This window comes from Rhincodon typus, chromosome 33 (genome assembly GCF_021869965.1).
Source record: "Rhincodon typus isolate 14 chromosome 33, sRhiTyp1.1, whole genome shotgun sequence".
Taxonomy (NCBI): domain Eukaryota; kingdom Metazoa; phylum Chordata; class Chondrichthyes; order Orectolobiformes; family Rhincodontidae; genus Rhincodon; species Rhincodon typus.
This window is the reverse complement of record NC_063364.1, coordinates 27,637,674-27,650,289: the sequence shown is the minus strand read 5'-3', so window position 1 is coordinate 27,650,289 and position 12,616 is coordinate 27,637,674. Positions and strand designations below refer to the sequence as shown.

At 43.1% G+C, this 12,616-nt stretch overlaps 1 protein-coding gene across 5 annotated transcripts in view; it reads right to left on the bottom strand.

The window, feature by feature from the left end:
- The window catches only part of LOC109935195 (membrane progestin receptor gamma-B), a 65,008-nt gene that overhangs the window by 27,623 nt on the left and 24,769 nt on the right, over positions 1 to 12,616 (bottom strand). For all 5 annotated transcript variants that reach the window (XM_048615776.1, XM_048615775.1, XM_048615777.1 and 2 more), the window contains exon 3: positions 4,967 to 5,094. In XM_048615776.1, the coding sequence (XP_048471733.1) occupies positions 4,967 to 5,094 (128 nt within the window). The remainder of the gene's footprint in view (positions 1 to 4,966; positions 5,095 to 12,616) is intronic.

Here is a 12,616-nt window from a genome sequence, read left to right as displayed (position 1 = left end):
AGTTTACAGATGGTCACTATTTGTGCCCTATTTATTCTTCCTGCATGAGTTTTCCCCAAATTATTTACAGTAAAGAAGATTCCATGCTGTCTGTTGCCAGATTGCTTTCTAACGAGTACAGAACTAAATTGACTGTTATCAAAAGCAGCTGCACCCTTCAACCTGCTTGAAACCACTCATAGGAATATTCAGGTACTACTGCGGGGCTAACCTGACATCCCCTCTACAAACAGTACTTTTCTTCCTAATGGAGAACCTCAACTGGGGAAAGGTATTCGGTTTTTTTTTCTGAAGCTTATTTTCGAGCAAGAAACCATGATTGCATCTCCCTGAGCCCCAAAGCCTTTGATTCCTCAATCTTGCAAATTCCCTGTGTGATCATGTGTGAACCACGTTACGTTTAACAAAGACGATTATGGAGCCCTTAGGCGCTGAAGTCTTCAGTGTCTTTTATTGTTAATGTAGATTAACACAGCACAAGCATTTTGCAGCATTTTCCCACCACTCATTGTGGTCAGAGCCCAGACTGCAATATCCTGTACATGATGTTAACAGGATAGTGTAAGACATTTACTAAGTGACTCTGAGCAGCCATTAACCTTGGCGTATAATACATGCTATTGCCAAGGGGATAATTAGCAAGACATTTATTGCCTGCATTTACCTGCTTGCTGGCTGATGCCATACACTCAGGAAAATTTCTGGCTCCCTTCTGCGTTGCACCAACGAGTTTACTTGATTGTACCGTGAAATGATTGAAAGCAAATTGATGTCAGAGGATGTACTGCAAAGTGAGACCTCAGGGCCAACTCACGATAAGAAAGACCTGACTTAATTTGGCCTGTTTTCTGGTTGAGTATGGTACAGATGAAAGCAATTGTATAGCAATTGCCTCCCATAGCCATGTGACCATTCCAGCTGGGTGATCCCAGATAAACATCAATACAGACCTAATCCAGCACTAAAGCTGACCCAGCCCACAAGGAAGAACATGCATTTATATAGTGCCTGTCAGACCCCAGGATGTCCTAAAAAACTTCAGGTCAATGAAGTTTTATTGATGTACAGTAGGAAATGGAGCAATCTTCACACAGCAAGATGTCACAAATAGCAAAGGGATATACGACCAGCACATCAGCTTAATTTGGCTGTTGGTTGAGGGGTGAATGCTGTTTGAGACAGCAGGAAAAAAAAATCCATTGCTTTTCCTCAGAATAGTTCCCAACACAGATGCCCCTTCCAACTGATCTCTCTGGATGGTGTTGCTTTATATATACACCTTAAACTAATGCTGTCACTAGCACATTGATTTTTGATTTGATTTTGATTTTATCATCCCGTTTACCAAAATACAGTGAAAAGCTTTGTTTACGAGCAGCACAGGCAGATCACAGCAAGCAAAGGATGTATAAATCAAAAAGACTTAGAGGCATACAGGTTACATTGCAGGTTACTTTATTTGAGGTAGAGTCCATTCAACAGGCTGATAACAGTTGGAAAAAAGCTGTTCCTGAACCTGGTTGTGCGTGTGTTCAGGCTTCTGTATCTTCTGCCTGACAGAGATATTGGTTGGGAGTATTTTGGACTCTGGGTGCCTGCACATGAACCATCCATGAGGTTACTTAATCCCTATGTTTAAGTATGGCTCTTGAATTCCTTATGTACTATAACATTGCTTTATTTACATTGGCGTGTGGTAGGTTCATAGAATCCCACAAATGGAAGCAGGCCATTCAGCCCATTGAGTCCACACCGACGCTCCAAAGAGCATTCTACCCAGACCCACCCCCCTACCCTATCCCTGTAACCCTGCATTTCCCATAGCTAATATCAAGTGAAGCTATCCAGTATTGTGTCTAAGACCTCCCTCACCACATGCTCATTATAGACTGGTGTCTCCTGTCTTCTGGATTAGAATCACGTGATTAGTCACATCCTCGTGATTTATATGAATCACATTATACTACAATGTTTAGAACCAGGAAATCCAGGAGAAAGTTCCACTTCCCTAACCCAGGCTTGTAACTCTGTCTCCATGCCAACAAACCAAACCAACTTTGTTTCTGTGCGACAAATGCTATGTAACTTAGTATGTCATGTGAGTGTGAGCAGGAGATTTATTTCTTACTGGATTTTTAACAAACGTGACCTCTTCCTTTCTCCCATCCATACAAGCATTGCTTTATCATCTCCTCAATTAAAACAAAATCTAAAATGAAATGATTTAAAATCCGGCATTGGCTCAAACCCCAGCAGACACCAGAAAAGAAATTACAGTTAAGATTGTCCTGTGCAAACAAGGCACTAAGCTGTTGTTCCAATTGGTGCTGTTATCCTGCTAAGGGTAAATACATTGGAACTTGCTTTAAAATAACACGGACGTAAGTTTAGATCAAAAGGGTTCATACTGGGTCAGCACTGGTCGAAAATCCTCTCATTAGCAATATCGCTCAAAGGCTGGATGGTTTGAGAAATGAAAAGACATTCCCAGTAGTTCTCGGTTACAGTGAGGTTTGTTACAGTGAGGTCCAAGGGTTACCACTCACCCCGAGAAACAGAAGAAGTGTGACTTGAGTAGCACAGGGCCAAGTGCTGGGAAAAATGGGATTAAAATAGATGGATGCTTGATGACTAGCACAAACATGATGGACCAAAGGGCCTCTTTCCATGCTGTATAGCTGTGGCAGTTTCTGGCAAAGCAGGCACTTATTTCCCATCCCCAACTCCAAATCCCACTCGAAAGACTTGAGCATATACCCCAGGCTGACACTACAGTGCAGTACTGAGGGAGTGCTGCAATGTCAGTGATGCTGACTGTTGGGGAAAATGTTAAATCAAAGTTCCATCTGCCCCCTCATTTGGGCATAAAAAATCCCACTGCACTGCTTCAAGGAAGAGAATAAGCTCTCCCTGGTGTCCAGGCAAATCTTTACCCCTCAAAAGTACTAGCTGGCTGTGGGAAATTTTCCAGCTGTGATTCCTACATTGCAACAGTAAATTTTATTTCATTTTAATGATTAGGTGTTATTTCAAAAATATGTAATTAGCCTTATGCATTTGAGCAAAAGCAAGATACTGCAGATGCTGGAGATCTGAAACAATAATTAAAAAGCAGAAAGTGCTGGAGAAATGCAGCCAGTTGAAAGCATCTGCAGAGAGAGAAATAATGTTTCAAGTCCGGTCTGACCCTTCTTTGGAAGTTGTCTTGTGGTTGGGTAAGGTACTATGTGAATGCAAGTCTTTTGTGAACGTGCTGTGAAAGAATAAGTTACGATGTTCGCTATATGACCACTCCCACAACTTTGCTGAGGCATTATAAACAGAACATTGTAATACTATAAATAATCTGATACTGGCTGCCAAATATTGAAACAAATTGTTCCAGTTTGCAACTTGAACATCTGTTCACATTCCCTGTCCCATCTCCCCTTAAGATTAATTAAAAAATGCAAAGTAAGATGGAACAAAGTAAAAAGGAACAAATATTCCATCAGGGTCTCAAAAGAGAACACCTCATTATTCTGAAAAAGGTCACGAGCCTTTCTCACAAAGCATTCATTGACGTTTTTCTCAGCACAGATGATGCCAGACATGCTGAGTTTCCCCATCACCTTCTAATTTTTGTTTCAGATTTCCGGCATCTGCAGTATGCTACTTCTGAAAGCAATTCATTACCAGCTACCATTTAACAAATTAATCTTTAGGTAGGTAATCTATCTTAATGTAAATAATTGTAACCTCTGGTGAGACTAAATCTTTGTGTTTGCTCCTGGTTGTACTCTATTTATAAAATAAATGGACTGATAATCTCACAAGCATTAACCCTGTGACAAATACACAATTCTTTAGAGAAGGATGTCCTTGAGAGTGGGAGATTTCCCTTTTTTTGCCATGGGATGTGGGCATGGCTAGCTGGACCAGCATTTATTACCCATCTGCAATTGCCCATTGAGAAGGTGGTGGTGAGCTGCCTTTTTGAACCTCTGCAGTCCATTTGATGTAGCATGCTGCTAGAAAGGGAGTTGCAGAATTTTGACCCAATGACACCAAAGGAATGTTGATATATTTCCGGCTCGGAGGGAAACTTGCTGGGAGTGGTGATGTTCCCATGTATCTGCTGCCCTAGTCCTTCTAGATGGAAGCGATCGTGGAGTTTAGAAAGGTCTGTTTAAGGAGCCTTGGTGAATCGCTGCAGTTATCTTGTAGATAGTTACACTGCTGCCAATGTGTGTCGGTGGTGGTGGAAGTGAATGTTGATGAGGTGTGAGTGATGAGGTGCTGAATAAGGAGGGTTGTTTTGTCCTGGATGGTGCACTGACAGATTGGAGTTGCACTGATCCAGGCAAGTGGGGAGTATTCCATCACACTCCTGACTTGTACCTTGTAGATGGTGAACAGGCTTTGAGGAGTCAGGAGGTGAATTACTCGCCGAAGTATTCCTAGTCTCTGACCATTCTTGTAGCTACTGTAATTATACGACAGGTCCAGTTCAATTTCTGATCAATAGAAATATTGATAATGGAGAATGCAGTGGTGTTAATTCTATTGAAGGCCAACAAGTGAGGGTTAGATTCTCTCCTGTTGGATGTAGTTACTATCAAACACTTGTGTTTGGTGAAAATGTTAATTTGCACCTTCCAGTGGAAGTGTGGATGTTACCATGTCTTGCAGTACTGAGGGAGCACGGCACTGAGGGAGCGCGGCACTGAGGTCTTTAAGAAGAAATTGAGGAATTGTTATTTAAAAACAAAGTTTTCCTGGTGCGTATGCCAACATTCACCCTTTAAACCAACACCAGTGAAGCAGGGTAACTGGTCACAATGCCATTAAAAGGACCTTACTATGTCTAAATGGATTACCACATTTGCCTACAAAGTACTACTGGCTTCACCAGCATGGTGTAAAGTGGGATATAAATACATGCCCACTCTGTGTTGCTCAAGTGTCATATTCAGTGAGCACTTACCAGGTTGGTAGGAAGTGGGTCCAGATATTCACAGTCTCATTTGTCAATTGGAAAAGGCTGAACAGACAATCAGTTGCTGTGCTCCTTGGGTGGCGATATCCAAAGATGATGCTGTGTTCATGGAATACCTATTGCAGGTAATTAAAGCAGATCAGTAAGTGCCTTACTCTCTGACTGAATTGCCTGAAATGAAGTGTCAGCACTTGTTGGGTTTTGACTGCTTTCAGAGGGAATCATCCTCTTACTGCTGAATTCAGTGCCCCAACAGACTGGTGAAGGTTAAAAGTTGGCAAATTACATAACACAGTCCAAGCCAGGCAAGCAATAGATCCCACCTCAGGCACCAAATCCATCAATTAGCAACCCCCCGCTCATGATGTTCAGCTGGAGACTACCACTTGGTGCAAGTAACAGCACTTGCTGGTCCATGAGGAATTCCAGAAATATACAGCTCTAATATGTTCAAATTGTCAACCATCAATAAGATTCAATCAGGAGCAGTTTCACACAAAATGCTGCCACATACGAAGGACCTACCTTTTATCAATGAACACAAAATCCATGGACAGAAGAAGATTGCATCAATCCAACCCTCACACACCGTGATGGCTCAAGCAGTTTTTATTAATTCTTGGGATGTGGGCTTTGCTGACTTGGCTAAGATTTATTACCCATCACTAATTGCCCTTGAGAAGGTGGTGATGTGCTGACACCTTGAACCCCCACAGTCTATGTGCTATTAAGGGGAGAGTTAAATGATTTTGTCCCAGCAACACTGAAGAATGTTGTATCGTTCCAAGTCAGGATGGTGTGTGAGACTTGGATGGGAACTGGCAGGTTGTGGTGTCCCATGTGCCCTTGTCATTCCAGATGGTAGAAGTCACAGGCATGGCAGGTGCTTTCAAAGGACCATCAGTACGTTGCTGGGGTAGATGGTACACACTGGTGCCACTGTGTGCCAGTTGAGAAGGGAGTGAGTGTTTGAAGGGTTAGGTGAGGTGCCAATTAAGTGGGCTGCTCTGTCCTGGATGGCGTCAAACTTCATGAGCGTTGTTGGAGCTGTAATCATCAAGGAAGCTGAGGAGTATTAGAGCTCACTCCTGACTTGAGTCTTTTAGATGCCGGACAAGGCTTTGGGGAGCCGGGAGTGAATTACTTACTGCCAATTACTTGGAGCGTGAGAAGCTTAAATTCAGTACCTATGTCCTGTGCTTAAACAAAGGGGACTATGAAGGAATGAGGGAGGAGTTAGCTAAGGTAGAATGGGAGCAAAAACTTTATGATGCGTCAATTGAGGAACAGTGGAGGACTTTCAAAACGATTTTTCACAGTGCTCAGCAGAAGTATATTCCAGTGTTAAGGAAGAACTGTAGGAAAAGAGACAGCCAGCCATGGATGTCTAAGGAAATAAAGGAAAGTATCAGATTGAAAAAAAAAACACATACAAAAAAGCAAAGAGGAGTGGGAAACTAGTAGACTGGGAAATCTTTAAAGGCCAACAGAAAGCCACAAAAAAAGTTATAAAGAAAAGTAAGATAGATTATGAGAGTAAACTGGCTCAGAATATAAAAACAGGCAGCAAAAGTTTCTATAAATTTGTAAATTGTAAAAGAATGGCGAAGGTAAACATTGGTCCTTTAGAGGATGAGAAGGCCAATTTAATAATTGGGAATGAGGAAATAGCCGAGACCTTAAACAGTTATTTCGTGTCGGTCTTCACTGTGGAAGACACAAATAACATGCCGAAAACTAATGGCAAGAAGGTTATGGCAGGTGAGGACCTAGAAACTATCATTATCACTAAGGAGGCAGTGCTGGACAAGCTAATGGGGCTAAAGGTAGACAAGTCTCCTGGCCCTGATGAAATGTATCCCAGGGTACTAAAAGAGGTGATGGGGGGAAATAGCAAATGCACTAGTAATTATTTACCAAAATTCACTGGACTCTGGGGTGGTTCCCGCAGATTGGAAAACAGCCAATGTGACGCCACTGTTTAAAACAGGAAGTAGACAAAAAGCAGGTAACTATTGGCCAGTTAGCTTAACTTCGGTAGTGGGGAAAATGCTTGAATCTATCATTAAGGAAGAAAAAGCAAGACATCTGGATATAAATTGTCCCATTGGGAATACCCAGCATGGGTTCATGAAGGGTAGGTCATGTTTAACTAATTCGGTGGAATTCTTTGAGGACATTACTTGCATACCTGTGGATGTGGTGTATCTGGATTTCCAGAAGGCATTTGACAAGGTGCCACACCAAAGGCTGCTACACAAGATAAAGTTGCACGGTATTACAGGTAATGTATTGGCATGGATAGAGGATTGGTTGACCAATAGAAAGCAAAGAGTAGGGGTAAATGAGTGTTTTTCTGGTTGGCGGTCAGTGGCTAGTGATGTGCCTCAGGGATCAGTGTTGGGACCGCAATTGTTTACAATTTACATAGATGATTTGGAGTTGGGGACTAAGTGTGGTGTGTCAAAATTTGCAGATGACACTAAGATGAGTGGTAGAGCAAAGTGTGCAGAAGACACTGAAAGTCTGCAGAGGGATATAGATAGTCTAAGTGAGTGGGCAAAGGTCTGGCAGATGGAGTACAATGTTGATAAGTGTGAGGTCATCCATTTTGGTAGGAATAACAGCAAAATGGACTATGTTTTAAATGGTAAAAAATTGCAGGACACTGCTGTGCAGAGGGACTTGGGTGTCCTTGTGCATGAATCGCTAAAAGTAGGATTGCAGGTGCAGCAGGTAATTAAAAAGGCAAATGGAATTTTGTCTACCATTGCTAGAGGGATCGAGTTTAAAAACAGGGAGGCTATGCTGCAGCTGTATAGGGTCCTGGTGAGGTCACACCTGGAGTACTGTGTGTAGTTTTGGTCTCCTTACTTGAGAAGAGATATACAGCACTGGAGGGGGTGCAGAGGAGATTCACTCGGTTGATTCCAGAGTTGAGAGGTTTGGATTATGAGGAGAGACTGAGTAGACTGGGATTATACTCATTGGAATTCAGAAGAATGAGGGGAGATCTTATAGAAACATATAAGATTATGAAGGGAATAGATAACGCGGAGGCAGGGAGGTTGTTTCCGCTAGCAGGTGAAACTAGGACTAGAGGGCATTGCCTCAAAATAAAGGGAAGCAGATGTAGGACTGAGGTCAGGAGGAACTTCTTCACCCAAAGGGTTGTGAATCTGTGGAATTCCCTGCCCAGTGAAGAGGTTGAAGCTACCTCACTGAATGTTTTTAAGACAAGGCTAGATAAATTTTTGAACAGTAAAGGAATTAAGGGTTATGGTGAGTGGGCGGGTAAGTGGAGCTGAGTCTCAAAAAGATCAGCCACAATCTTATTAAATGGTGGGGCAGGCTCGAGGGGCCAGAAGGCCTACTCCTGCTCCTAGTTCTTATGTTCTTATGTAAATTCGCAGCCTTGAAGAACACACTTCCCACCAATGTCCCACCTTCAACCTCATCCCACCTGTAAATGCGCTCAGACAGGCAAAAAAAAACCTGGAAAACTCTTGAAAAGTCCTTTCCAACTTCCTCTCCACTCTACGAGACGTTATCAACACCTACCAGAGGTGTGAGCATTATCAATAAATATTTAGCTTCTAACATATTTGGGGATGAAGGTGCATCAGTGCCACAGCTCCGTCTCTGACAGGCCCCTACCCTCACATCTCTCACACACACACACACACACACACACAGTCTCATCTCTACCCCCGGCCCCTACAACCAACTCTTTCATTTCTCACTGAGAGGCCATGACATGTTTCAAACCTTGAAATGGGGCCAGAGTGGAATGGTTTGGGAAGCATTGGTACGTGGATTCAGAGAGCATGATGGTTTCACATTTTATGCACGTCATGAAGTTTTGATGTGAGATCAATGCATTCAATTGGCAGCCCCAACAGACAGGACATTTTTCCAGATGACAGTCAAACAAACTGAATTCTGTGCTTTGTCCCAACTTTCCCAACTGTCCATAAAACACCATTGGGACCACTAAGTTGAGACACTCACCTCCAAATAGTTTGAGCTATAGGGAGAGGCTGAATAGGCTGGAGTTATTCTTCCTGGAGTGTCAGGGGCTGAGGGTGCCTTTATGGAGGATAATAAAATCATGAGAGGCATGGATAGGGTAAAGACCACCCCAGGACAGGGAAGTTCAAAACTAGGGGGCATAGGTTTAAGGTGAGAGGGGCAAGATTTAAAAGGGACCTGAAGGGCAACTTTTTCACTCAGAGGGTGGTGCGTGTATGGAATGAACTGACACAGGAAATGGTGGAAGTGGGTACAAATACAACATTTAAAAGGTATCTGCATGGGTACATGAATAGGAAGGGTTTAAGAGGGATATGGTCCAAATGTTGGCAAATGGGACCAGATTAATTTAGGGTATCTAGGGTATGGACGACTTGGACTAAAGGGTCCATTTCAGCGCTGTACATCTCTGACTTTGTGACTGTAAATGGCTAGATAACGGTCAATCACTGAGCTCAGGCTCAACTAAGGAGGGTTTTACAATTATGTTTAAATTTCAATGGATTTGCTCCAATTTCTGCCTTGATTTCTCCACCTCTAAGGATGCGGTAACCCATTGCTGTCTTCACTGTCTGAGCTACCTTGTGTTTGGAGGGAGGTCCAGGAAAGTCTCTGAAGTTAGTTTTCTCTGTAGCCACAGTGTCTGAGACTGCAGTACAGCTGTACCATTGCCAACTCCAAGTGGACTTATCCCTGGAGGCACCACTACCCACTTCAAACCATGCCACCTGATCAGAAAAGGCTTCCCCACCCCCTCTAACCTTGTTATTGTAAACACAGTTAAGAAAGCACTCAAATAGAGTTTAGAATGCTTTTATAGTGTTTCTCCTAGGTTGATTGCAGTTGTGTGACCAGCAGATTAATTTTTAATTCAGAAACAGTTCTGGAGAGTGGGCTGAGCTATACCTCAGTAGCTATGGCACTGGGTGTGTAATCTAGTGGATATAAGCTGAGTGCCCACTATAGATGGATATGGAATTTGATTTAAATGAAATCGTCATTGGCACCAGGATAAAACAGGCATGAAAAACTGTTAGATTATTGCAAGAACTCCACTGATAGATAAGGGAATGTGCTCTGCCTACACAACCCTGCCTGCCTGTGAAACTAGCCCATGCTGGCTGAATTGTAATGCTTTCTGAAGTAGGTATGCTTATTCTGGAGTTTTCAGAAATTAAAAATTAATCTTCAGCACCCCGCTGGAGGAAAGATCATGAGGGCATTGAAACATTGCGTGTTTTGATCACTTCTGTTGTAAAAAGACAGAAGTGATGAAATAGAGGCTGGGGAGAGAGGTGGTAGGGCAGTTTAGAACATAGAACATAGAACTGTACAGCACAGTACAGACCCTTCGGCCCAAGATGTTGTGCCGACCTTTTACCCTAAATCTAAGGTCTATCTAACCTCCACCCCTCCTTATACTATCATCCATATGCCTATCTAATAGCTGCTTAAATGCCCCTAATGAGGCCGACTCTACTACCCTCTCCGGCAATGCATTCCACACCCCCATCACTCTCTGAGTAAAGAACCTACCTCTGACGTCTCCCCTTTATCTACCTCCACTCACTTTAAAACTATGCCCCCTCATAGCAGCTACCTCCACCCTAGGAAAAAGTCTCTGGCTGTCCACTCTATCTATAGCTCTGATCATTTTGTACACCTCTATCAAGTCACTCTATTTTATTTATTTTTATTTAATTCCCTCATAGGACATGGGTGTCACTGACTGGGCCAGTCTTCATTGCTTTAGTTGCCCCTTGAGAAGGTCATGGTGAGCTGCTTTCTTGAACCACCGCAGTCCATGTGTTGTAGGTAGACCCACAGTGCCTTACGGGAGGGAGTGACAGGATTTTGACTCAGCAACAGTGTAGGACCGGCGATATATTTCCAAGTCAGGATGGTGAATGGCAGATGGTGGGATTCCCATGTATCTGATACCCTTGTCCTTCTAGATGGAAGTGGTCGTGGATTTGGAAGGTGCTGCCTGAGGATCTTTGGTGAATTTCTGCAGTGCATTTTGTAGACGGTACACACTGCTGCTACTGAGCGTCGGTGGTGGAGGGAGTGAATGCTTGTGGATGTGGTGCCAATCAAGCGGCTGCTTTGTCCTGGATGGTGTCAAACTTCTTGAGCGTTGTTGGGAGCTGCACCCATCCTGGCAAGTGGGGATTATTCCATCACACTCCTGACTTGTGCCTTGTAGAAGGAAGCTCATATGATAAGACACCCAGGAAGAGTGGCAAATCTTCTCTGAAGTGAATCAAAAGCCATTCTGCTGTTCAAGCAAAGACCCAGCACCTTCTCTGGCCAACTGGTTTAGAATGGGCTAATAATGTGGGCTTGTTGGAATCCTGAAATAAAACTCTTCCATTAAAATTGACTTTTCTTCCTTTCTAAATCAGGAATTCATGACTGTTCAGCTTTTCACTGAGACTAGGACTACTATGGCTCCTCCCCTCCTATATGTCACAGTATTAGATTAAAACAAAATACAGAACACAAACTGAACTTGTCAGTCTTAGCACTACTAAATAAGTATCACGTTTGCAAGGATAAAATAACTGAACAACATTTGAATCATTCGCCAATACAGGATTGAAAGTAATGAATAAAATATTTTCTAGGCAGTGAGACTGATGCTATTTTTAGGATTTGTAACCCTGGATACAACAAGGGAAAAACAACAAAATACTGGTGGAAATAAATTCAGTGAGACACCATGGAATCATACAACACAATGAAGGCCATTTGGTGTATCATTGTGTGCAACATTGGGAAAGCTATGCAAATGACAAAATGTACACATTAGGAGCCAAAGTACAGCCATTCAGCCTTCAACTTGAAGCTGTGTTGTCTTTACTTCACTGTTGCTGGGGCAAAATTGTGAAACATGCTCTTGAACAGCACTGTGGATTTACCTGCACGACTTCTCAGTACCTCAAGAGGGCAACCCATTAGCTCTTGATCAGCGGACAGGCTTCCTACCACTGGGCCATTCCACACATTCTTCTGCTTCCCCTGCCTGGAGGTGATGGATCATCTGTCTTAAGCCTAGGGGCCTTCACGAAGTCTTTGAGAGCCCACGTCAGGAGTTTAATTTTTCCTTTATTCATTCACGGGATGAGGATGTCACTGGCTAAGCAGCATTTATTGCCCAGAGCACAATTGAGAGTCAGCCACATCACTGTGGGTCTGGAGTCACATACAAGGATAGCAGTTTCCTTCCCTAAAGGACATCCTCAGGCAGCACCTTCCCAATCCACGACCACTTCCATCTAGAAGGACAAGGGCATCAGATACATGGGAACCCCACCATCTGCCATTCACCATCCTGACTTGGAAATATATCGCTGGTCCTACACTGTTGCTGAGTCAAAATCCTGTCACTCCCTTCCGTAAGGCACTGTGGGATAGGTTTTTCCAACAATCGACAATGTTTGCATGGTCATCATTAGACTGTTAATTCCAGATTTTTATTGAATTCAAATTCTACCTCCTGCTGTGGTAGGATTTGAACCTGGGTTCCTACAACATTAGAGATAACAAGGTGTAGAGCTGGATGAACACAGCAGGCCAAGCAGCATCAGAGGAGCAGGAAGGCTG